Source organism: Podarcis gaigeae (genome assembly GCF_964106915.1).
Source record: "Podarcis gaigeae genome assembly, chromosome: 6".
NCBI lineage: Eukaryota > Metazoa > Chordata > Lepidosauria > Squamata > Lacertidae > Podarcis > Podarcis gaigeae.
This window is the reverse complement of record NC_139682.1, coordinates 71402889-71429036: the sequence shown is the minus strand read 5'-3', so window position 1 is coordinate 71429036 and position 26148 is coordinate 71402889. Positions and strand designations below refer to the sequence as shown.

Here is a 26148-nt window from a genome sequence, read left to right as displayed (position 1 = left end):
TGGTAGTCAAAGCCACCATGCAGAATTCACCTTAACATAAAGTTGGTCCAGACTGCTTACTTACATTTTGATGCTGAAAAATTTAAGACCTTGCACAGAGCTAGATTTATTTATACATGCCTTTTTAAAAGCTTCTACAAAACTGGTAAAATTCATTTTTTAAAAATGTAGTTTTCTATTGCACTGGTATACTTCCACATTCTGCATTAAGACAAGCCTTCCAAGTCATTAGAACCTGAGGCCTGAGGGGACAAGTTGCTATACCAAGTAACCAAATATTTTTTCCATGTTTTGGACAGCAGCTATAAAAGCAGTTGGCAGTAGCTATATAGAACGTTTGGATTTTTTCCCATGGGAAAGTAAATAAAAATTAAAATCTAAGCATTTAATATTTTTAAAATGTGAGTATATATTTTTAAATTGTATCAGACTGGTGTTTAGCTATTAAAAGCTGCTAATATTTTAATTCCTTCATACTAGATAAGTAGCTTACTTAGTCAGCACTTACATCTTATAGGTGAATTAATACATATGCATAATTTCCTTCCATTTAAATTAAAGGGAACAAAAGAAAAATGACTACCTTTGGGTTAAGTGGGGCTCAGTTTTTAATGCTAGCCAGGCGTCACTAAATCCTGACCCATTTTTAATGAAGAAAAAATTAAGATGACAAAAATACAGGATTGAGCGTAGACAACTTAAAAGAATTTTATTCAAATATTTTTTTCAACAGAAATTGCCAGTATATGCAAGACCATAGTTAAACATTACCTCTCTACCCCCCAGCAGCATTACAGTGAAACAAACTGAAAAGCCATTGTGTATAAAATAAATGCTATATACAAATATGGGTTGTGGTTAACATAGCTTGTCCTATAATTAGGAAGGTGATTTAGCTTCCTGAAATTCTCTTCAATGCAATATATTAAGTATGAAGATGGGAAACAAAGCAGTTTTCAAAAATACTCACAGTTCAGCTCTGCCATCTGAAGTGTGAGGTCAGAATACAGAAAGGAAACAAAAGGCACACTGTGGCATGCAATAAGGCCAGAATTACCAGCCTTTAGATTTCTTGCTCTTTGTGAAAAATGTTTTGCAAAAAAATTAAAATAAGACATTAATCAAACATACTTTTTAAATTCTTATGCTCATGTTATTTAATTCTGAGTTAGTCCGTATTTAGGCAAATGATCACACCCTCATACCTGTACGGCCATAGCCTTTTAAAGAGATCTTCACCTTTCCGAGTCAATGTTATTCATGCTTTCTTTAATAGCCCTTTCCTGGTCTCACTGGTTTTTTAGAAATACAGCACAGAAGACTTTTTTTGATGTTACTACTACGCATTTCAAAATGCCCCCAAAAGGGGTGCCAACATGGTACCTTCCAGCCGCAGCCAGCTTAATTGTCAGTGATGATAGGAGTGGTAGTCACGAGCAGCTGGAGGGAACTACATCAGCTACCCCTGTGTTGGATGATAAAATAATCTGAGTGGAGGGAATGTTCAAGAAATCAAGGCCGTTCTTAAGTCCATGCACTACTAAAAAGGTGGACCAACACATGATATAGTTAAAATGCAGTGTCAGTAATCTCTACAAGTGTGTTCTCAGCAATGCCCAGTTTGTTTATTTGATTTTTTTGTTCAAAAAGCAGGTCTTTAAAGTGGAAACAACAACTTCCTTTTAAAAATAAACAAAGGTGTCCATCCATTCCTGAAACTTTAAAAATTTTAATATTTTTGTGAATGTTTTATAACTCTTAACACAGTTATAACACATACACAACACATATACAACAATGTCAAGACTTTAAAAGTTTCAGAACAGAGTTCTGGCCACAGTGATTTAAACCATTCTGGTGCCACTGTACACCAACATTAATGACATCTATTTGTGAGATGACTGTTGGCAAGCACAAGTCAGAAGCTGAGTAGGACCAGAACAGAGCTGGAAAGAAGTAAAAGATGACAGAGGCAAAAATAAGTACACTGTAGCTGATTTTGTGATGGGTGAACAAGGTAACATGAAGGCCAAAAAGCTAATTATGTCCACAATCTTTTCCTAGTACAAATTCCTCAACAGCAGCCACTCTCTCATTGCCATGTTGTTCCAGGTTTGTATCTTTTACATGACAGGAAAGAGCCCCATCTGGGTAGATTCTGAAACATCTAGACTTTGTTGCCCAATGTAGTCCTATGCATTAAGCATATTTGTGTTCCGTTATGTAACAAAACTTAATTTGAATATTAGAAACTAAACGTGAAACATCTTTCTTGGCATGCAGATGTGAAAAGTACCCCAAATTATTAATAAATCGCACCTTGGGGGGAAAACAACCCGGGAGAATTGGACCTGTATCAGACCTGTATCAGATCCATGAAAAAACACAAAGCTTATTTTTTTTTTGTTCCCTGAGAGCTATTTAAAAAGGTCTTTGGAATGTAATTATTGTGATGGACTGATGTCAACATGGCAAGATACTACTGGAGAGATTAACTTAGTTTTGTGGCATTAAGATAAAGTAAGCTATTTTTAAAAAGGAGCAAAGTAAAAAAAAATAGTCAATATAAAATAGTTACACAAGCACTTTTCTAATATCATGCAGCCTGATCTACAAAATCAGCATATGGAATGCTACATTATGTGGCAGAATAAGATACATTTTCTCTGAATGCATGCTAACAAGTTCATATGTTAGCATGAGGGCATATTTAGGCACCCTTCCACCTGGAGGGCAGCTGAGAAGGATACAACATACCATACCATTTGGATATGGTATCTACTTCAATGCTGCTGAGACATCATCATCATATTTTTTTGCCTCCCCGGTTTATGGTGTAAACTTGTTAGCATGCATTCAGAGAAAATGTACCTTATTCTGCCACATAACGTAGCGTTCCATATGCTGATTTTCTGAGATCAGGTTGAATGATATCAGAAAGCTCCACCATTGCAGTCATGCTTTGAATATTGAAATCAGTGAGATTTCAATTAATCTGATTAATTTAACCCTTATTCATACACAAAGAATGGTATGTTACAGCAGTTTTCCAAAGCACATGACAGGCTGAATCCAACCTACGATAGTTGTACCTCTTTCATCTTCTTTAGTGACTTACATAAAGAATTACATAAAGAATTATCTTACTCTCAGATTATCTGGGAGTGTTCATATTACCATATTTTTCGCTCTATAGGGCGCACTGGACCATAGGGCACACCTAGTTGTTGTTTTTTTGGGGGGGGGAATAAAGGGGAAAAAATTATTTCCCCCTTCTAGCCCCAAAGAGCAAAGAAGCCAAGACAGCGAGCGGGATCCATCCCGCTCGCTGTCTTGGATTCCTTTTTAGTAACAGGGCTGGGAAAGCCCGAGCTTCCCCCGACCCCAGCCCCCAGAACGGGTCCAGGAGCGGGGGTGAGGTTGCACGCAACCTCGCCTTCGCTCCCAAAGATTGCTGCTATCCGCAAGCATTCTGAGCCCGGCGGGAACTCCCACCGGGCTCCGGAGGCTTGTGGATAGCTGCCCAAAGCCCGGGGTGTACAGCGCTGCCCTTCCCGGGCTTCGGGCTGCAGGCTGCTATCCACAAGCCTTGGGAGCCTGGCGGGCACTCCCGCCGCGCTCTGAAGGCTTGCAGATAGCTTCCTGAAGCCTGGAGAGCGAGAGGGGTTAGTGCGCACTGGCCCCTCTCGCTCTCCAGGCTTCAGCGAAAGCCTGCATTAGCTCCATAGGACGCACACACATTTTTTGGAGGGGAAAAAGTGCGTCCTATAGAGCGAAAAATACGGTATACCTTTCTTTATGTAAGTATACCTTTCTTTATGTAAAGAATACCTTTCTTTATGTAAAGAAGATGAAAGATGTACAACTATACAATCAATAAGACTTAAATTAGTCATGTGCTTTGGAAAACTGATGTAACATACCATTCTTTGTGTATGAATAAAGGATAAATTGATGTTGTCCAAACATTTTTAAGGTTAGAGTTGGATTATTATTTTTTGTAAAAAAACCTCTACATTATCTGTTAATACTTAAAAACAGTGGTGTTCTCCTTATTTGCTTGTAACTCGACATACATATTTGAAATCTTCTCCCAGTAGTGCATCAGAACTCCAATTGGGGAGATGTAAGAAAATACCAAAAGACAAAAGAAAAAGAAAAAAAGCCAGATATTGAAAATGACCTCCTACATCACATATTAAGGTTCTATTGCTGCCTCAGGATTAGAGACAAGCACTAGAAAACTGTACTTGTGTACACAGTAATTTCTTACTTACTTATAAACAAAAGTATCATCTCCTGTTGCAAAACACAACTTTGAAATCATTTCCCCAGTATAATAAAATGAGTAGTGTGGTGACAGAGGGAGGGTCTTTGTGAAAACTATCCTATAGTCTTCACAATGACCCTCCCACTGTCACCAACACCCAATCATGGCGAATGTGTGAAAAGCTATGGATGAGATCCAGAGTTGTCTCCTGCTGCATTGGATTACACTTCTCCCTCCCCTCCTCCTGCAGTCAACGTCCAATCTGCTGTGGAGGATCCCCCAACCCTCCAATGCAGATTATGAGGGCTGATGGGGAGCTGCAGAGTGGGAGAAATGGTACGTCCTGTTTGCAAATATAGAAGTCCACTTTGCAAGAAGGATAAAACAATTGGATATCACCCTTTGTTTGTTGGTCTTTACAGTCATTTGTTGAAAACTACACAATAAAATGTTATGGGGAAACGACCCTTACTAGACTCGGACAAACTATATATTCACCTTTCCCAGTCATTCAAAACCACAATTACACTATCCACTTAACTTTCACTCTTTAATTCCAGTTTCAAATTATTCATGGTATATATGTATGCATATACTTGCCTAATATTTATTTTTGTTTGTTTAAGACTTAAATGTGTGTGGGGTTTTTTATCAGCAGAAACTTGGGTCAATGCACAGAGCTGCAGGAAAATCAACAACACCCTTGCATTTCCCTTCTTGCCAGCTATACTTTCCTTTAGAGCTATTATTTAAAACTCTCAAGAGGAATTTGTTGCTCTGCACAGAGAATCTCAAGCTCAGACTTTGTCCAAGCACATTTGCATATGCTCTGTTACCCCAAGGGGGAGAGTTTTTAGCAAGTGTTCTTCTACAATTAAGCAGCTCCGTTTCAAAGAGTTACATTCCTCCAGTTCGGCAGGCAGCAACTCCAGGTAGTTTCCTTTAAGCTCTAGCTGAACAAGGTTGGAGAGTTCCCCAACTTTAGGGGACAAATGCATCAGGCTGTTATGTCCCAGTAGGAGATACTGTAGCTTTCTGCACTGAAATAATTCATTTGGAAGTGCCTCAATCTAAAGAGAAAAAATAAAAAAATACATAATGTTGTAAGGTCATTAATTTACACACACAAACACACAAAATCAGTTAATGTATGTATTCCTAAATCATGCTGATCTAGAGCCTAGGATACATGCATTCAGTGAGGGCTATCTCTCTGTATCCTTCCCCACCCCTCTGCAATATTCTTTTATAAATGTAGATGGTTGAGAAAATGCCTATTTCATTGTGGAAATCCCCGGCTGATTCACATGACCTGTTTTATGCCTAATTTTCAAATAAACAAAAGCACGATAAGCAAAGAATTAATAATCTGAGCAACTTGCTATAAGCCCAGTGAAACAAGTACTGAAAATTGGATTTTCTTTCCAGAGCAAGAACAGAGAACAGGTTTTTCGCTCACTGCCTGCAGTAGGACGACTACTACTACATTGGAAAGCATTTTATTGCAGTGAATATAACTGGTTGAGGTGTGTGGTATCCACATGTTTTCTGGTTGGCAAATATGCCCATGGAATTAAAAAAAGGTTGGCAACCACTGCTGTAATATATTGCAGGACTGGGCTTTTACCATGCCTTCAGTCTTGATTAACTTTTTTTCTTAGCTTTTATTTTACATTCACTTTAAAGCAGAAGGGTGGGATTCACCTAACCAGTCCTGGCAGCAGAAGCCCTGCACAAGGACTTCTGCTTGTGCAATGGGGCTTCCTCTTACCAGCCATGCACTTCCCAAGATCAGCTTGGAACAGGGGTGGGGAATGGGAATTCCCAGGACAGTGTAGGGGGACGGGAAGGGTACTGTTCCATCTGGCAAGCTGGACTGCTTGCACAAACGGAATGATTGCAAGAGTGCAATGCTGAATTCCGCCAATAGTTTGCTTCTACTTACGTGATTCTTTGTCACAGCAAGGTACTGCAGGTTTGTTAAATACTGGATTTCATGTGGAATGGATGTTAGCTTGTTATAACTGAGGTCCAAATAATGTAGCTTTAGGCAAAGAAAAAGTTGCGGTGGGATTTTTTTAATGTTGTTATGATTTAAATAGAGCTGCTCCAGGTTTGCTAAAGCTCCAATCTGCACTGGGATGTAGGAGATGGTGTTGTGCCACAATTTCAGGCAAGAAAGGTTCTCAAGGTGTTGAAAACTAATGATTTCTTCTACTGTTCGTATATTATTGTCTTTTAAGTCTATTTCATGCAAATAGTTCAGGCTAAAGATAGAATGTGGAATGCGCTCCAAGTCACAGCTGATCAATTCCAAAGTTCTCAGGTTAAGCAATTTCTTCAAGTTGGTCAACACTAGAAGTTTTTTCCCCTCATTGTCAATAGATAATTTTTGTAGTGAAGGCAACTGATCTGTAACCACCTGAGGTATGCGGGAAAGGCTATTCTTTAAGTGAATTGTTTTCAGATTCACAAGATCCTGAAAGCCCTCATTGTAGAGACCATTCTGGTTTTCTAGCATATAACATCCAGTCAAATACAATTCCTGCAAGTTACTTAGATAGAAGATCCAGCGTGGAATCTTTCCCATATCAGCCAACTTTAGACGCAGGATTTTTAAATTCTCTTCTAAGAAGTGCAGTGCTGGAAATTCCACAGTTAATGATGAATGATAAATGTTCAGTTCCTTGAGATTGGGTAGCTGGTTTACAGATGCCGGAAGCTTAACCTCAGGAATAAGTTCTAGGGTTAGAACTTCTATCTCTGTGAGTTCAAAGATGTCATCTGGAAGACCACTAAGCATAAAAAGGTGAAGTTCCATCTTATCCTGGGAATTTCGTACCAGTTTGCTTTTCAATCTCTCTAAAGACCACTCGTTATTTAGACTGATCTGCTTCAACTTGTTTTCACTCACCTCAGAGAGGAATATTGAGAACCGTTTTGAATACAGAGGATCATACTGGTCTGCTAGGTGAAGAATGAAGGCAAAGTCATTTTTTACATCAGGAATATCACTGTAATTACTTTGCTCCCTCAGCTTCTCAAAAGAATATTGTTTGAGTGAACTTCTCAGCATCCATAACAAGCTGTAAGTGCACGTCAGGCCATACAAGATCACTACGACAACATAAAACGAAGCTAGCACTTTAAAAATTTCTGCTAGTGAATAAACACACTGGTATCTCTTGTAGCCAGTAAAGACTTGAATATCAGCCACACAGTCAATTTCTAGTGTAATAAAGGTTAAATAATAGGGAACATAAATCATTATTAGTATAAATACAATGACCTTGATCACAATCTGTTTTAGGTACACACGATAGATGATATCCTTCTGTTCAACATGCACCCTGAATCTTTTGACTTTTTCAAATATTGATTTTGCTTGCTCCCCTTCTTTTCTGTCTAGAACATTTGAAGAGCTCTCTCTTCCAGCTGTTTCCAGCCCAGTCTGCGAGTAGGAGACAGACTGTCGCTTGTTCTCCAATTCTGCTATGTTGCTTGGAGAGGAAAGAAAGGTCTTAGATTTGGAGAATGGCTGAGGCCTCACAGACTGTTCAGCAACTGTTTCCGACAGGGCACGTGTTGTCCAGGGAGAATCAAAACATTTGTGTAGTATGGCTACAAAGTGTTCCAGCCTTGAACTTGTGCTGGGATAGTAAAGCCAAAAATTACTGCAAGCAGCAAAAATGAAAGTATGAAGAAGCACTAAGTATGGGAAAAATTTGGCAAACCAGTGAAGCTCTCTCTCGTAACACACAGCATCAATGTAAGAATACTGCTGTCGATGAAGGTAATTCTGGATTCTAAGAGGGAGCACTATTGGCGCTGCAGAGCTGGACGATACATTAAGGTTGTTTTTCACCAGATCCCAAGGCACTGCACAATGATTGTCAAACTCAAGCTTGCAAGGAAGACAACATAACAATCTAGTTTGAGTAAGTTGGAGAGCTCCAGCAAGGACAGCAACAAGCAGCATTATCATGGTGAGGTAATAGCAGAAGACATCCCACCATGGTTTCAGGATGTGGTATGATGATTGGGCATCTGCTAAACATCTGAGTTCAGTTAACGTAATCATGACTTGCTTATGGAACAGTGGCAACTGGAAATGAAAAACAAGTGATAAATTCTTAGCTAAGAATACAGATATAATTTTATTTAACTAATGAAAATATCAAAACATTTGTTAAGATTTCAAATATAACAAATATTGTTGTTACAGTTGCTATTCTTCTAGTCATGCAAGGTGTACATTGTACAACATACCAACAATAGCATTCAGCAGACACTAAAGATTTTGATCCAAGTTAAGTTGAACACATGTAGTCAATGCATGGTAACCTGGATTACTGCAACTTACTCTATGTGGGGCTGCCCTTGGGCATGGTCTACAAGCTGCAGCTGGTGCAGAAAGTATCCACCATACTGTTGATGGGAGCACATGGCCAACATATGACACTACTGCTAATGCATTTGCAATGGTTGCCCGTCTACTATCGAGGTCCTTGTATAAACTTACAAAGCCCTGAACAACTTAGGTCCAGGTTACCTTAGGGCAGGGGTCAGCAACCTTTTTCAGCTGTGGGCCGGTCCACCGTCCCTCAGACCATGTGGTGGACCGAACTCTATTTTGAAAAAAAAAATGAACGAATTCCTATGCCCCACAAATACCTCGGAGTTGCATTTTAAATAAAAGAACACATTCTACTGATGTAAAAACACGCTGATTCACGGACCGCCCACGGGCCGAATTGAGAAGGAAATTGGGCCAGATCCAGCCCACGGGCCTTAGGTTGCCTACCCCTGCCTTAGGGATTGCCTGAACTCTTATATCTCAGCTCAGTCGCTGAGATCATCTGCAGAAGCATCACTGGTCATCCTGAGTCAGCAAGGCACGTCTGACAGCAACAAAAAACAAAAAAACCCAAGCCTTTAGCCCAATGCTGTCAAATGTTATGCCAACAGGGATTCAGCACACACCTTTTACTTTAAATGGCATCTGAACACTTTTGTATACCACTACGCTTTATACAGACATCAAGAAAGCATCATTCTGTAACAGTTTCTTGGATGATCTCATATTTTAATTTTTTACATGGCTTTTAGTATGTGTGTGTGTATATATATAAACCACTTTGATTTTAAAAAATATAAAATTATACAGATATAACAAAAATGTAAGCAATAGAAAAGCAAATATGCAAATTCCACCCACACCTATTGTGTTACTTAATCTAAACTGCATTGAAAGGGAACTTCCAAAACCCCAATTTGAATAGCACACCTATGCTTCTTGACAACACCAGAGTTTCCACTTAGATGGTCCTTCCAAACTTATCTCCACTGCAGAAATGAAGCAGCTACCCCCAAAGGCAAGTGAGAAGCCATGCAGCGTAAGCCTATATATCAGCACAGAAGAGCACTCAAATTATTGCCACTGTCCACTTGTTGAAACTTCTGGTTTTGGAGTTCTGAAGAACTTCTATTGTTTTTGTTTACTGATCATCTGCTATACCATATTTTTCGCTATATAAGATGCACCAGACCATAAGACGCACCTAGTTTTTGGAGGAAAGCAAGAAAAAAAATATTCTGAATCCCAGAAGCCAGAACAGCAAGAGGGATCTGCCTTCTGGGATAGCCTCTTGCTGTCCTGGCTTATGGGATAGCTGCGCGCAGCCTCTCCCGGGTAGCGGGCTGAAGATTCCCCCTGCCCGGAAGAGGCTGCGCACAGCTAAGGCAGAAGGCTCCCCCAAGAGCTGTGTTCCCTTTAAAGAGTGCATGCAGCGTGTGTGCAGTTCTTGGGGGCTTTTCCCTGAGGAGGGCAGCCCTTCTCGCTCCTTGGGGAAAAGCCCCCAAGAGCCACACACACGCTCCACGCGGCTCTTTAAAGGGAGCGCTGAGCAGAGCCTCCCGCCTGCATTTGCTCCATAAGACGCACACACATTTCCCCTTACTTTTTAGGAGGGGAAAAGTGCGTCTTATAGAGCGAAAAATACGGTACATGGCATAAACCTTTATCTTTGCTAAGTAAATGTGCATTTCTGAATCCCTTAAATTCTAGCTTTATTAGAAGATCTCTGCTGTAATCATGCAACTTAAATACTGGACATGATCATTTCACTTACTTTACTTATCAAATGGGATGAGACACAGAACCACCATCTTCAATCAGGTGGTCTGCACCTTTTAAAATTCCTTAGGCAAGCCATCTTCAGAATCGTCTTCATCCTAGGACAAAAACAAAGATTCAAACTGAGGCTGCATATATTACACAAAGTGGGTAAGTAATATCATCTATTAGAATTTCAATAATGTGGGGCAAAGAGTTTCTTAGGAAGCCATCAATTTCTAAAAATGCATGTTTTCATTAAATTCTGTAGTAGCACAATGAATAAATGCAGCACCATTCAAATTGGGCAGTTACAAGCAACTATCCTTAGGAAGCATTGTATTAGCTTAACAATCATACTTATCTTCCAGATTTCCAAACTGACCTGTATTGTCAATTGTGCTATATTAAATGACTTTGAAATACCACATTTCTTGTTTACTCCTTGCTTAGACGCCAGTCTCCGTTGCAAACAGAAAAATAGATTTTGACTTGTGGGGCTGCTGGGACTTTCCCCCCTTGTCTTCAAATAAACAAAGATATTCTAAAACATCCATAAATCCTGACAGACCTTTAGTTAGGAGGCAGTGGATCAAAATGTATTTATGCTTAGGATTACTAGTAGTCTCACTTTTCCATACTACTGCTAGTTTCCCGAATGTTTCCTGAGGCTGTAAGTCTTCCCTGTGTGCTGGAATGAATCAAGGGAGAAGCTGGAGAGAAATTAGTATTATTCAACAACATCCATACTGTTGTATTATAGCCCAGAAACAGACATCACATGAAGCTATTGTTGGCGAAAAGCCTACATCCCCAGTCAGTTTCCATGTACCTTTACTTTTCCTAGAGAAACATCTTTGCTTCAAGATCAAACTTAGCTTATAAAATAATGTCCTCTTGAAGATTTTGGTCCAAAAAACGTCAACCTTCTGGTTTTGTTCAGCTCCGGAGTTTTATCTTAACACACTGAATAATCAGATTTAATGTAGTACGTTGCTCAGATCCTCCAAATAGGTTTTAGCTCATGAAAGCCATAAAAGCTTTTCAAAGTAGTCTAACTCAATTTTCAACATGTACTAAAATTAGGCTTTACAGTAACCAAGATGATCCCAGCTTAGTTATACTGAGGTTTTTTTTATGGAATCCTTAGCCTTCAAATCTACACCCCCTTGTCTAGCAGTATGCTCCATTGAACTCAATGGAACAAACTCCTGAGACATGTATAGGATTGTACTGTTAGCTTCTAAGACCACTGAATTACTACCCACTGAAGTTATTAATTAAGAACTAGTGCCTACCAATCCCTTTTCCTTTTGTGCTCCATCTCAGCATTTCTGGTCAATGCAAGTAGTGGTGACACCTTTTTCAACTGAAGAGCAGGGTATAAATGCTTTTTAAGCAAGTGAATAAAATGTGCTATTTTGGTTTTTTTATTTTACTATTCTTACTGCATTGTGCATTTTATATTGCTGTAAGCCACGTAGGATGCTAACAAGGAAACCCAGCGTAGAAATTTCATAAGTGAATGTAATTGGATTCTTGGAAACATCAATAAGAATCTAGTTAAGTTAAAGCTTATATTTTTTCTTCTATGAACACTTGGAATTCAAGTAAATTGAGCTCTCTATATAAACATCTGTTCAAGGTAGGTACCCCCCCCCGCGCCACTCTGAATAACTTCTAGGCAGTTAAATAAAGCAGAAACTTCTTAATCTCTCAGCTGCCTCATCCTGTCTCTTGAAAGAGAGGCATATGCATTTTGTGACCAGAAGCCTTGGATTATCATTAGCCTATTGTTTTGTGAGGGACACGGGTGGCGCTGTGGGTAAAACCTCAGTGCCTAGGACTTGCCGATCATATGGTCGGCGGTTCGAATCCCCGCGGCGGGGTGAGCTCCCGTCTTTCGGTCCCAGCTCCTGCCCACCTAGCAGTTTGAAAGCACCCCTAAGTGCAAGTAGATAAATAGGTACCGCTTTATAGCGGGAAGGTAAACGGTGTTTCCGTGTGCTGCGCTGGTGCTGGCTCGCCAGAGCAGCTTCATCACGCTGGCCACGTGACCCGGAAGTGTCTTCGGACAGCGCTGGCCCCCGGCCTCTTAAGTGAGATGGGCGCACAACCCTAGAGTCGGACACGACTGGTCCGTACGGGCAGGGGTACCTTTACCTTTATTGTTTTGTGAGAGGGAGAGGTGCTAAGCAACAGGACGGGATGATGACAAAAAAACAGAGCTGAATAGATAATCAGTGACCATAGTTCAATCACATCCAAAATAAGGTTATGATGCAGGTCTAAATTTCCAGAAGCACTATAGACAGTGGTGTTTGCAAATACATTACAAGCATGCCCACAGAAAGTTCAAATTACAATATACAGTTGAAAGGCAACTCCCCATTTTATGTGATTTCACCAACTCAAGTGGGGATTCGAAATGAACCCCCTTGTAAATGGGAAGTCACCTGTCAGCTCAGCTGTTCCTCTGGCTCATGTTTACAATCTGTTTAAATGGATTTTAACCAGTGTTCCATTATCAGGATGTTGATACATACAATAGGGTAACCATAACTTATACATGTACGGGTATTTTGTTTAAATGAGAATTTATATTCACTTTTATATGGAATGGGATTTGTTAGTGGTTGAATTGTGTTTTGGGGACCCTCATTGTGCTTAGAATTGCTTCCAATTAATAAAAAATTAGACCAGAGGTCGGCAAGGTTTACCTCGCCTGGGCCGGTTCACTCCAGTGGAGATCCGTCCGTGGGCTGGATTGCGCCAACGCCTGCGATTTCCAGTGTCTGCATCTGCGCAGACGCAATTTCTAGCGCCAGTTTTGTGCAGCACATGGGGACTCGCCGAGCGGGTGGCTAAGTTCGGAGGCGGCTTGTGGGCTGGTTAAACGACCCCCATGGGCCGCTTGTGGCCCTTGGGCCTTAGATTGCCAACCCCTGATTAGACTTCTCTTCAAACATTTTCTCTAGCCTATTTACATCAGCAGCTTTGCAACCATGGTTCTTACCATCAAACCATTTCCTGACAGTGTAAAGTAGGGATGCACCTTCCTATTCATCCTTCCTTAAGCCCTGGCTTGAGGGCATCAGAGCATGAAACTACATTCTGTTAATGAAATAACCATAAAAGGTGCAATTATATATTTCAATCTCCTGAAATCCTTAAGGCAACTAAAAGAAGCAATTAATACTTCTGGGAATATTTGTTTTCCTAAATAGTGTAATTTAGATCTTACTTTCTAAGCTCTCTAAATTTGCAACTCTGCAGTTGAGATATGATGCTCATTCTCTTGAGTATTCAACAGCTTCACTTTTTTTTAGAAAGCAGCCAACATCTCACCCAGCCTTATTTAAAATGCTTTGGCAACCATTAGCTGATCTACGGTTGGATCTCCATCAATAACACATTTCACAAGGCCAGAACATCTTGGCCATATTTTTATACCCATTACAGAAATCAGTAGTGTTGCGCAAGTACATCTGGTTTTGATAGCCTGAATACAGTGAACAGATACTGACATGTGGCTTTCTGTTCTAGGAAGATCAAATCAAAAATAACATGGATAATTGTTTCTGCCACACAGTACAGAATTTTCAGTCTAACAGTTTGCTTACCATCTTTAGGAAATTTGCCATAAGGTTGCTTGAAGCAAACTTTATAACAAATTGTGTTTTAAAGGGTTTATTATCGTCATTATTTACATATTAATTTTGATCCCTAATTTGCATTTTTCAATTAGACAACCAGTTAATCAGACTAGTATTTACCATTTGCCATATTAATGAATCTTCATTCATTGTATAATTTTTTTAGTTTTCATCCTAATGCTAGAACAGTTAGTTTTATTTCTGAATATATATTCCAGTCACATTTTTAAGTTATTCTTAAAAAACCAGCAGAGAGAAATAAGCTTTAGATTTTGCTAAAGCAGTGGTTCTCAAGTTTTTATTCTGGGCCACACTTTCAGAATACAAATTTGTTTGCACCACATCAGTTTTTTTTACTGATAAGAAATACATTGGAAAACAAAACTAAGCAACTCCTGGCAGTGCTTGATTTATAACACAGAACACAACTACTTTATAATATGATCATGGGACATCCAGAAAGTATAAAACAATGCAGCTATAAAAGAACATGAATCATTCCCAAAATATAATTATAAACAAGTTTTCTCCAGCACTCTGTTCTAAATGCGATTCTGGATCACAAATAGGATTCTCTGCAGTATCCTATGGTGTTCTTGCTCTCATTTTGAAAAGACATCTATCCATATTCTGCAAATAAAAATAATTATTTTGATGCTACCATACTGAAATAATTGATTGTCCTTGAATCTTCCCGCCACAATTCACAGTTGCCATCCTCTCCTGCCACACCAATGTGGCCTGCCACACCCTTTGAGAACCACTGTGCTAAGACAACAGAAGTTTTAAAAGCAGGTATATTCTTACCTTTTAAAGGCCAGTCAGTCGTAATCTCTTCTAGAACTTGACAGTTCCTGCAGAGACATTCAAATTAGCTACTGCAAATTTACAATACAGAGTCACAGAACATATTCTAATAGTAGGCACATAACTCCTAATCTCCTAATTATAATATATTTAAAGTGTCAGTTCCTACATTTGCTGAAAAATAATTAAACCTAAGGCACCGCCTAGTGGCATCCTTTATGCATAACATTTATGCATTTCTGGAGTGAAGGAATTGCCCTGCTTCAGAATAAGGCACAAAACACTAGCAAGTAGGTGTTTTTTTACTGAAACCTAATGTAATTGTAATAAAGTTAACCTTGTAAATACTGAAAATATAGAGGGATGCTTTCTATTGGTGAGATTTCATGATACTGTACATCTAAAAACCATATACATTTGTTTCATATCTATACTTAACAAAATGCAACAACCCTGTATCCAAGATATAGGTAAATCACTATGTACAGAAATAAGTTCATGGTGACTTTATGGACAAATCTTGGCCCATCCAAAAACATCAGTACACTAACTGCAGGGATTGGATTAGATATTTGTTGAGGTCTTCCTCAAGCTCTAAGATAATAGCTACCCAACAGAGTTACAAAACACACAGTGTAGTGACTAAAAAGGGGGAAAGTGACACCAGAATGAATATGGGAACTGGAAGAATGTTAAGCCTCTTGCTATTAGCAGATATAAATAATTCTATGGGAAATAATACTCAAAGACGAAATTGCCATCACTATGGATGGATTCAGACAGACTAGGGCCGGGAAAATTTAAGACTTGCAGAATCTACTTCCTTTCTTTTCATTTGAGTGTTGACATTCATTTGAACCCTGAGGGTTCACTAAGCTCAGGTTCACTAAATTTAGGTGCAAAGTAGGGGCCCAAGGAGGCCAGATGTCATGTGGTGAGTTAGAGGGTACAGCCAATTATTTATTGAACTCCATAAACTAAACACCAAGGTAACTAACTTATATAAGTACAAATATATATATCTGTGTTGTTACAAATCAGAGATTCCAACACAAAACTTGCCTAATGTTCCACACAAGGATCTGACCAAAGGCAACCAATATATACACAAATGTTTAACCATCAATTAGCAAGAAGGTTCAGAGATGAGAACGGCCACAAAACAATATTTTTACATTTGCCATTTTAAATATCTTTACACTAGCTTGTGTATTTTATTTTTACTTAGAAAAATGTATAGACTGGTTCAACAGATGGTTGTCTAAGTAGTGTACCTAATAAAATTATCCATAAAACATGGGTAAAATCAGCAAAACTGTTAAAGGCTATATAAAAAATAATTATCAAAAAGCAGAAAAAGACAGTAAAACACTTTAAAACAAATATAGATAACTAAAATATAGGTCTTAGTAGGCTTGCTGAAATAAAAAAGTGTTCAGCAGGCATATAAAACAAAATAGTGAGTGACTTAGACATCTATCAGTGACTCCAATCTACCTTCTGCTCTCAGCTGATATTATTGTGCAGTGGTCATAATTCTGTGATTGAGCAAGCTTTCCTAGACTTTTGATTTTCTATATTTCTAGGTGACTGCAGAGGAACGCCAATGCAAAATTTCAACATGGTTGGAGATTACAGTTGTCTTCCTCCCTAAATCATTACAGGTGCTAGACAAGTCATGCACATCTATCCAAAGGCTATAATCTACCAATGCTGTAAGAGCCGGAAGGCTTCTGTATGCAGAAGCTTCATTGTTTAACCAGCATACTCACACACAAATAAACTTAAGATCACAGTTTTATATTCCCTTCAGACAGCCCATCTTTCACACTCTTTGTTATCTTGCCACAGAAAAATTGTAGTAGTGGTATTAGGAGGATAAGGAATAATAATTGGAAAGTGCCTGACATAGCAAATTCCATGTACAATAGAGCTTGCTTACTATACCCATCAGATAAAAATTGGTGATCAGTTTTGACAAATACTAAAAACATTTCACTTGGACCTCAATTCAAGCTGAATTAACTGATCCAGTATGAAACTTGAAATACCAGGTCAGTTACAAAAGGTAAGAACTTGATGACACCTGGATTTTATAGCATCAGATTACAACAACAAACAGTAAGTCCTGGAATCTGAATGTGTGCTAGGACTTATATTGCCCAATTCCTGTAACAGACATAAGAACACCTCCATTATTAGAAGCACATTGTTTTTAGTATGTTACTGAAGGCATTTGTATTTGATTGGATTTTCCAACTTTGAGGCAAACATTGTGGAAGAGTTTTGGTGGGAATGACTAACTTAATTAAAATTAGATACCTTCTACATCTCCTATATTTTAAAGATACTTATTCTAGGAGCTGCTTATCCACCGTATTAGCAATGAATCTTTATGCAGAAAATGAGTCTTCCAGAATCAGCTTAATGGATAAAACAAACTGCTCACCTAAGAACATTTTTTCTCCGACCTGAAATTTGTATTCTACAAACAGAACAAGAAAAGCAAGAGCAATGGCGTCCATAATATTTATAAATAATCTGTATGTTGCAACAAGATATAACCAGAAGAAAAAGAAACCCTGACACAACAGAGCCTTTCAACAACAAAATTTAGCAATCAATAAAGATTTGGATCTGAATATATAAGTAAAAATAGATTTCAGTCCATCAACAGACCACTGGATTCTTTCTCATTAATTACTTAAGATAAATTTGTAATTGGAAGCAAGAATAATTGCCAACGATTGAAGAATGGAGGATGAACTTGATGGACTATGCAGAATTAGACAAATTAACAGGAAGGATCTGAAACCGGCGGGACCAGAAATTTACCAAAGACTGGAGTAAATTTACGAATTATATGAAAAGTATTTGTGATGATCAGATGACGTTTGTAGGTTTGCAAGAAGTTCTGTGAGGAGTATTGTTGGAAATATTGTAAAAATGGAAAAGGGGAGATGATAAGTTAAGAGAGGTAAAGACAATATAAAATCAAGTAATGCATAAAAAGAGGTTAAGACGGAAGATCATCGGAGGTGCTGATGGAAGTAAAAAAAAAGTGTATTTGTAATAATTTGTGTGGTACGTTTATAATTTGTATGTTAAAATTAATAAAAATGTATTTAAAAATAAATAAGATAAATTAGTAATGCCATAAGAGGGTGGTGGGGAACCCCTGGTGCTCATTTGTCCTGCAAGGTCATTTTGGCCAAACCACCCACACCTGCTGTAAAAGTAAAGAGAATGCTGGGCTGAAGGGGTGGGGTTGAAGGCCCCAATCAACTGATCAGATTTGTACAGTTAAGTACACATCAGTAGTCCACTGGGATTTTCGTCAGAACAATAGTCCATGCAACAAGGTTCAGTCTAGCCCTAATATACATCACAAAGTAAAGCTGTTTCAATATGGTGTAGCATATACTGTTCCAACATAAAATTACTACATTCAGAAGTGATACTGAAGGCTGCAATTTCCCTTCAAGACAAATTTAACAGGTTCAATGAAGCTGAACTACTCCAAATAGCCCTTTAATTGGCCCTGTGCTCGGGATACAAATTATTTTGGGATGCAGGTAGAAGATTTATTTCAGATATAGAATATATATTGTTATATGGACAAGTATTCAGCAATGGAGAATAAGATGGAATTCCTTCACTTTTATAGATACACTGTTATCTATATGTTGATTCTTCTGGCATTAATCTTTACCCATCTTAACAGGAAGAAAAGCAAGTTGCTTAGAATCCTTGTAATTTCCTTCACCTGGGAAGGGATTTATTAAACCTTTAAACTGCTTTCCTATACAAATACCCAAAGCAGCATACAGCTCAACTCCACAGAGACACGAATGCAGAAAGCAGCTTTCTATCAAATAATATCAACAACCAGAGTGGCCACTAACTGGTGGTGAGAATTGAACCTAGGTTTCCAGGGCTGAACAGAACCTCTTAACCTTGTTCTGAAACTAGTACCAGTGCTTACTCTTATTTTTAAAGTGGGACTGAGAGCAGGTGGCGCTCAGTTTTGGAAACCTGGGTTCTACTGAAAAGCCTCAGTCATATAAAGCACATGCTTTACTATTGAACTGAATATACTTTCAATTCAAGCTACAAATCAGAATCCTAATTGTTTACTTAACATACATTCACAGCCCTGTTCCAGATATGTACGTATGGATTGTGTCAGAAGCACGCAGCACCGCTTCTAATCCTTATTGCAAGAACCATTAAACACAACAATAATCTGATTTTTTTTCATACTGTTCTAACCATGAGTAAGAATAATCTCCTTTCTCCATATAGGATCAATTGTTCAAATTCTTTGGGCAAATTCAAAGAGCAGCTGCTTAGCCAGAGTACTAACACGTCTTCTCATAGTTCATCCATTACCCAAATCAAACCAGTAACTATAAACACACAAATGTATGGTCTTTGTTAATAAGTTTACAGCAGTCTGAAATATAAGTAAAGGTCTATGCTCAGTTGTTAGAAAGCTATTCAACAGCTTTCACATCAGCATGTTGAATACTTTTGCAAAACTCCTGAAAAGTAGAAAGTGAAATGCACATTATTTAATTATAAATAATATCTGAAAACTAAATGTTTTTGTTGAACTGTTGCACACTATGAACACTATTTCTCACCACTGGCAGTCCAGCTTTAAAGCCAAAATTTCTATTGTTTCTACACCTTCTCCAGTCTTTTCGGTATTGGTTTATGAAGAGTTTATGAAGCACCCTGAACTCATGTTCTAAGTAGTTTTCTGGAAACAATCTTATATACCAACCCTCTCCAACTTGGTCCACATCTAAATTGTTTCTGTGCTTGCTGGACTTGCCCTGTACCTCTTCTTCAAACTTTTAGCCAAGGAATGTTTTTAGAGAGAAAAGCAGCGAGTTTACTCTTTGCAACTTTTATTTTTAGAAATCTGGATTGTATGCCATGAAACATCAAAACTTGGGCCAAAATGTTATCATGAAATTATACATTGGGCAAATGAAGCAGATATGTATGTGCTTGCTTATTCCACACAATTTATTCTACCTCTGCTAGTCAAGACAACAGGCAAGGAGCTATCCAAGGTAATGAAATCCCACTCTGTGGGATTGCTGGAAACAACTGTGCAAATACAACCTCCAGCATTATTATAAGAAGGGCAACCAGATGCATTAGTTGATTGAGCTCCCATCCTTTAATAAATACATAGAGGGGGAATTATTTAATACACTTGCTAAAATTCCTTCCACATAAATACTAATGACACATCTTCCACTGAATGGTGAGACTAGTCTAAATTAACAGTTACCAAATTTGTTCATAATTATTGGCTGCTAGTTAAAATAAATTTCAGCTCAGCACGTGCCTGGGGAAATCTTGTTAACACAGACATACCCAGGAAGTAAACATTCTTGAGCTAGTTATTAATATTTCCATACCACAGCACAAATGAGTGTAAACACTCACTGCCCCGTCTCCATATGTCAGAGGACTTTGGGACAGGGAAGAAGTTGGTAGCAAGGACACGAAGAGGCTGACTAGTAAGCCAAGCCAACATTTGCAGAACACTGATTTACATGCTATCTTATTAAAGGACAGTTGCATAAAAGGAGCAAGTACACATTTTCATGAGTATTCCTTCAAGTTATAGTTTACTCTATATTAAAACTTCCATAAAACAATTTACAGAAGTGCTTATACATAAGACTGGTGCAGCAATGAGTTATTGCTAAAGAAAAAATTCCATACTATTTCATCAGTCTGCAGTGTTAACTCTTCCCCCATACAAGATTCTATCTTTTGTAAGACAGATAACATTAACAGCCCAATAAAGTTATTGTTCTGAGCTTGCAGGCACAGAACAGAAACATTCTTAAGAGTTTTGCTCAACTCGAGTTAAGGTCACAGTAAGTAATATTTAAACAAGATGTTTAATGTTTACTCTGAATCTTAAAGATCAGTTTCTCCCTGCCACTTAACTGTCACTTTTTCCATCAGTATGACCACTGGACAAAGATCCCCAAATATGTCAGCTTAATTTAAACTTTGCACAGCCCTCCCTAGTAAGTTTCAGTTCAGATATAAATTATGAAATACATATTCCAGAGATTATTTATTTTTGTCTACACAAGATGAAAGTGTCAATCTAGGACTTGCTACACCAACAAAATAAGTGCTTTGACAATAATTGGGTTGGCATAATGTCACAAGAATATATTTTGCAGACTTGAGATACTACACTGACATAATAATGTCATCAACATACAACACACGAGCCTTACTTTGCAAAACTAAAGCCCTGAAAACAGGAAAACACTGAGAAGGCAGTTCAGAGGGCCTATGTTCTACCCTTAAAGCATTACATGTTTTAGAATGCTAATCAACATTAAAATAAATATGGTCTTAAAAATGTTACATCACAACCATGTTTTAATATGACCAGAGGCTCAGTTTCAATTAAGTAGCCCAGTGACTTATAAGAAAAATAGTCACTCTTGAAACTTGAGTATTAACATGCTGGGTTTTTTAATGTTTTACTATGATAGGTTAGAAGAAGAAAATAAAATCAACAGATTTGTCACTGAAACGTAGTGCAGCACAATGCTGTACATATTTACTCATAAGTCATACTAAGTTCAATGATGCTTACTATTACTATTTTTTAGTGTTAGATGTATTTGTATATTTATACTGTATGATTTATGGTTGTGTTGCATGTTGCTCTGGATGCATTTAGTAGAAGAGCGAGATGATGGTGATGATGATGAGATTCTTTCATGTTATATATTTGCAACCTTAACAGTAGAAGCAGCTCTCTACCTGTGGCAGACATTTAGAAGTTTTTTGATACAGGTAATGAAAAGGGAGGATTCATGCTTAACCAACTCAGCAATTTAGCTTTTATATACATTAATTCCTTCTTAATAAATAGATGATGTGCATATCCTCATATATAACATGCCCAGAGACTTCTACTCAATTATTGGATGAGATGGTCAGTTTCCTCCTTTTTATCTTCTGACAGATTTAAATAGACACTTTTGACTTGACTAGTGAGCTCTATGATTAGTTGTAACAGCTGTGTTTTGCTTTGTAGATGCATATCAAGCATGATAAAATGCAGAAGAATCCAGCTTTTCGGAAAGCAGATACATTACCCTGCAACTGTGTCAGATAGGAAAGACACTGAGATGGCACAAGTGTTTTTAGCATGGTTTTGTGAAACAGCATAGCAATTGCACTCTAATAACCCCTGTTCACTTTGAGAAAAGATCTTTCCAAATTAGCAATTAATGTCACATTATCTCAAGTTACAGGCTAGCCTTTTAAAACAGTGTTCTTTGTAAGCAAGCAGCTAACTGACTTGTGAATTTTACAACTCAAATATGTTTGTTTGGTTTGGAAACAATTTGGGATCTATTTCACACCAAAAAAATTAGAAGCACACAATAATGTTTTATTCTACAACTGAGAAGCATATTATGATATTGCATAATAAGGGCCAGGGCTGGGAATACAAGGGCTCAAGCAATCTTTCATCTACTATCAACTCAGTGATCTGAAAGTAGAGAGACATTAATTATCTTCAGTAAAATACTTTTATTTTCCTGAACTATTGTTACTTAATAACACAATTGTTTTGTTACTGCTACTGGTTCTTTTTTGTTTTGTTGATTTGAAATACATTAGTGTGATTGGTTAAGATGTTTCAATTGTAAGATGCTTGAGCACATTTTATGTAAAGGGAGGATAAAGAACATTTTAAACATGCTTCTTTGGAAGAAAGCCCTAGCTGCCCAGCTCTATCAGCCTCACTAGGTAACAAGAGACATTTTATTCTACACATTAAATCAAGGGTCAGTTCATTTTGAATATCCGGTCACCAAACTTAGTTTTGGCCCTGGATTCGGATTCCTTTGCAGTTCATGGGTGCCTCATTTAGCAGTTTTATTCACATGCAATCTGGATTCATGACAGCAAAACAAGTAATCAAAGATTATGGTGTCATTGGCTACAAATACATAACTTAAGTGAAATTTCATTTTGTGAGTCCTAAACTGTACCCAAATGATAGATTCAGAATTTACAAAAAGGTTTCGTTCTGGGATTACATTTCAACTTTTGAAAATAATGTTTAAATAATCTGGCTGGCGTGCCTTCTACTTGGAGAGACAGCAACTAACTCTTGTCTGTACTTTCTATTCCTGACACTTCCAACATAGCAGGAAGCATAAGTGTTGCTTAATACCTTGAAACCAGATAGTGTGGTGCAGGACATGCCAGTGCCCATACTGTGCCCACTGAAAAGCAGTGTCTGAGAACACCACCAATTGGCCTGCTCCAACCCAAAGATTTCAAGAGCCAGTTATGTATTGGCACACATGTGCAGCTATTAAACACCAAGCCACAGATACCGCCTAAAGGCATATTTTAAAAGCAGGGAACACATGGTAAACTCTCTTTCCAACTAACTCCAGGAAAGTTCAAAGATTGTAGAGGAAAAGCAGCTTAATGACGCCTTTGACCATCAACCCATACAGGTAACCAAACCTAATGTCCCAAGAGCAACAGAGACTATTTCTTGAAAAGAACTTCACTGGAGATTGCAGAGTCCTGGCTGGGTCACAGTAAACTAGCTGGTAAAGTATAAGATGAACTACTATTTTAACTCAATTCAATAAATTTTATTGTTTATAGCCAATGGCCATCACAATACAGTACGAGCACAAATCACACAGCAACAAAACAAAAGACACTGCATGCACCAGACAACTACTATTTGTTATAAGCCCATTTTAAATATGCCAGTGCACAGTGCTTAAAGAAAATGGAAGTTTGCCACAATGGGCAATAGAGCTTGATCTGTAAAAGTGAAGACATTCTAAAGTGTTGTGTAAGTGGTTTCAACACACATTTTCCTATGTTCAAAGGTATTTGTTTTCAGGCACAGAAAACCACACTTCCCACACATGTCTGTCTTTACCGTAAGACCACCAGCCTCATGCCTATAAAGATAGCAGATACACATCAACCCTTTTCTCCTAGAAATCCCTCCTTATGGCTCCAGCAAGTGGAAAGTGTTTGTGGCCACTTAAGCAGTGAAGCTGGGACAACAAAGTGTTTGTGGCACCTTAAACACTAACAAACCCGCCTAAGCTTCCACATACTATATACTGTATATAATGTGAAATGAAATATCAGATGTACTGTTATAAAGCAGCCCCAATAAAACCTCCCACCATTATTTATTTTATTTATTAAATCTGTATACCGCCCTTCTTCTGAGGATCTCAGGACAGTTCACAGCGTAAAAATATAATATAAAAACACACAAAATACCTGTCCACGGACTGTCACGCCAGAGTGGTGCATGCTCTGGTTATCTCTCGCTTGGACTACTGCAATGCGCTCTATGTGGGGCTACCTTTAAAGGTGACCTGGAAATTACAACTAATCAGAATGCGGTAGCCAGACTGGTGACTGGGAGTGGCCGCTGAGACCATATAACACCGGTCTTGAAAGATCTACACTGGCACCCAGTAGGTTTCCGAGCACAATTCAAAGTGTTGGTGCTGACCTTTAAAGCCCTAAACGGCCTCGGTCCAGTATACCTGAAGGAGCGGCTCCACCTCCATCTTTCTGCCCGGACACTGAGGTCCAGCGCCAAGGGCCTTCTGGCGGTTCACTCGCTGCGAGAAGCCAGGCTACAGGGAACCAGGCAGAGGGCCTTCTCGGTAGTAGCGCCCGCCCTGTGGAACGCCCTCCCACCAGATGTCAAAGAGAAAAATAACTACCAAACTTTTAGAAGACATCTAAAGGCAGCCCTGTTTAGGGAAGCTTTTAATGTTTAATAGGTTATTGTATTTTAGTGTTTTGTTGAAAGCCGCCCGGAGTGGCTGGGGAAACCCAGCCAGATGGGTGGGGTATAAATAATAAATTATTATTATTATTATTAAAACAAGAACAATACAAACCAATACCCCACACATTTTTTTAAAAAAAGTTTTAACTTTTCAGTAAGTGTTTCAGTCTTTATCACAAGACTTGGTGGGCCTCGGTTGCAACCGACTAACCCAGCCACTCTCTCCCCTGTGGCGGTGAAGGACAGCTGCTCAGCAGGTAGGAGTAAACTCTTAAGCGTCCCTTTGCTCCCCCCCCCCCCAACTTATATATATATTTGAGGGGGGGCATAACTGTCAATGTTTCCCTTTTTTTAAGGGAAATTCCCTTATTCCGAATAGGATTCCTTGCAAGAAAAGGGAAAAGTTGACAGCTATTGGGGGGGGGGGCATTTTTAAAAGGGGAATTCCCATTCAAATGTGTGCACCACGCCATGTGATCGATTATGCGGGGAGGGGCTTAGCTGTTCTCCCTCCCACCCCAGTATTTTATTCAAGTTGGCCCCCGTGGCTCAGCACATGCCCAGAGGCACTCGTTCCCTCCGAGTTTCCAGTGAGCAACAGCTTAGAGAAGATGGGGTGGGGGGTGGGTACAGAAAGGGAATAAACCGATCACCTGAGCTGGAGTAAACAGCCTACCAAATCCTCGAGCACCTCAGGACGTGGACGGAGAAGGTGAGGGGCGCCCTCCGCCAACGTCCCACCTGAGGGGAACGTAGGTCCCAACTGCCCGTCGCCGGTTCCAACCGCCGCAGGTTCCAACTGCCACACACCGCTCCCCCCCTCCCGCCCGGTCAGGTAAGCTTTGACAGGTTCTCTCTCGCGCCCTCTCAGCCTCACTCACCTGAAGCTCGCCTCGCCGCCGCCTCCAGCTCCTCCTCCGCCAACCAGCCAGGCTGGGCGCCCGGTCGTCGTCGTCCCCCTGCTCCTTCTCTTCTTCTTCCACAGCACCTCCGAAGAAAGAGAAAGCAGCTCCTCGGGGAGGGAAGAGAAAGAAGAGGTTGGTGTTTTTTAAAGCGAGGAGGAGAGAGAGAGGCGGCTCGCGCACCGGCTTCAACCGGCGCTTCTCCGGCTCGAGGCTCCGCCCCCCGCTCTTTTGGCGCGTCACGGGGAGCGTCCGCCAATGGCGGCGCGGCTGGCGGAACCGCTGACTGCTGCGCGAGGGCAGCGCAGAAGGGGAGGGTGGGGGGAAGAGAGGGAGATGGAGGGAGGGGGAGAAGGAGGAGGCGAGGGTGGGGGTGTGGAACAATGGGAGGTGGCGGCTCGCGGCGGCGGGGGAGGCTGAGACAAAAGGAGCCTTCGAGCAGTTATCGCGCACACGCGCGCGAGAGACGCTGTTCGGTCCGCCTCGTTCCCCCCTCAGGGAGACGCACCTCAGAGCACCCCGCGCCGGGGTTGCCA

The 26148-nt window shown here is 39.5% G+C and overlaps 2 protein-coding genes across 5 annotated transcripts in view; one reads left to right on the top strand and one right to left on the bottom strand.

Moving 5' to 3' along the window:
• KYAT3 (kynurenine aminotransferase 3) overlaps window positions 1–26148 on the top strand; it is a 339825-nt gene that overhangs the window by 287156 nt on the left and 26521 nt on the right. The gene's annotated exons all lie outside the window — the stretch shown is intronic.
• On the bottom strand, window positions 684–26104 carry LRRC8B (leucine rich repeat containing 8 VRAC subunit B). Of its 4 annotated transcripts, none has more exons than XR_014565397.1 (6): window positions 25592–26104; window positions 14849–14895; window positions 10402–10504; window positions 6216–8375; window positions 3872–5340; window positions 684–3077 (listed from the first exon to the last, which is right to left on the bottom strand). XR_014565397.1 is itself a non-coding variant. In XM_083743358.1 (6 exons), the coding sequence occupies exons 5-6, from the start codon at window positions 8349–8351 to the stop codon at window positions 5068–5070; spliced, it is 2409 nt and encodes an 802-aa protein (XP_083599484.1). In that variant the 5' UTR covers window positions 8352–8375; window positions 10402–10504; window positions 13402–13499; window positions 14849–14895; window positions 25592–26104; the 3' UTR covers window positions 4807–5067. The 4 variants fall into 4 exon arrangements, 3 of the variants coding, with proteins under 3 accessions (XP_083599484.1, XP_083599482.1, XP_083599483.1); XM_083743358.1 differs by lacking the exon at window positions 684–3077 and adding an exon at window positions 13402–13499 and having other exon boundaries at window positions 4807–5340; XM_083743356.1 differs by lacking the exons at window positions 684–3077; window positions 25592–26104 and adding an exon at window positions 25364–25505 and having other exon boundaries at window positions 4807–5340.

What these genes read in the sequence shown, in the direction of transcription:
- LRRC8B (XM_083743358.1), bottom strand. Translation starts at nt 8,351, where the DNA reads ATGATTACGTTAACTGAACTCAGATGTTTAGCAGATGCCCAATCATCA. An exon ending in TTGCTGTGACAAAGAATCAC is followed by an intron (nt 5,341 to 6,215) that starts GTAAGTAGAAGC and finishes TTTTCTCTTTAG; the next exon opens with ATTGAGGCACTTCCAAATGA.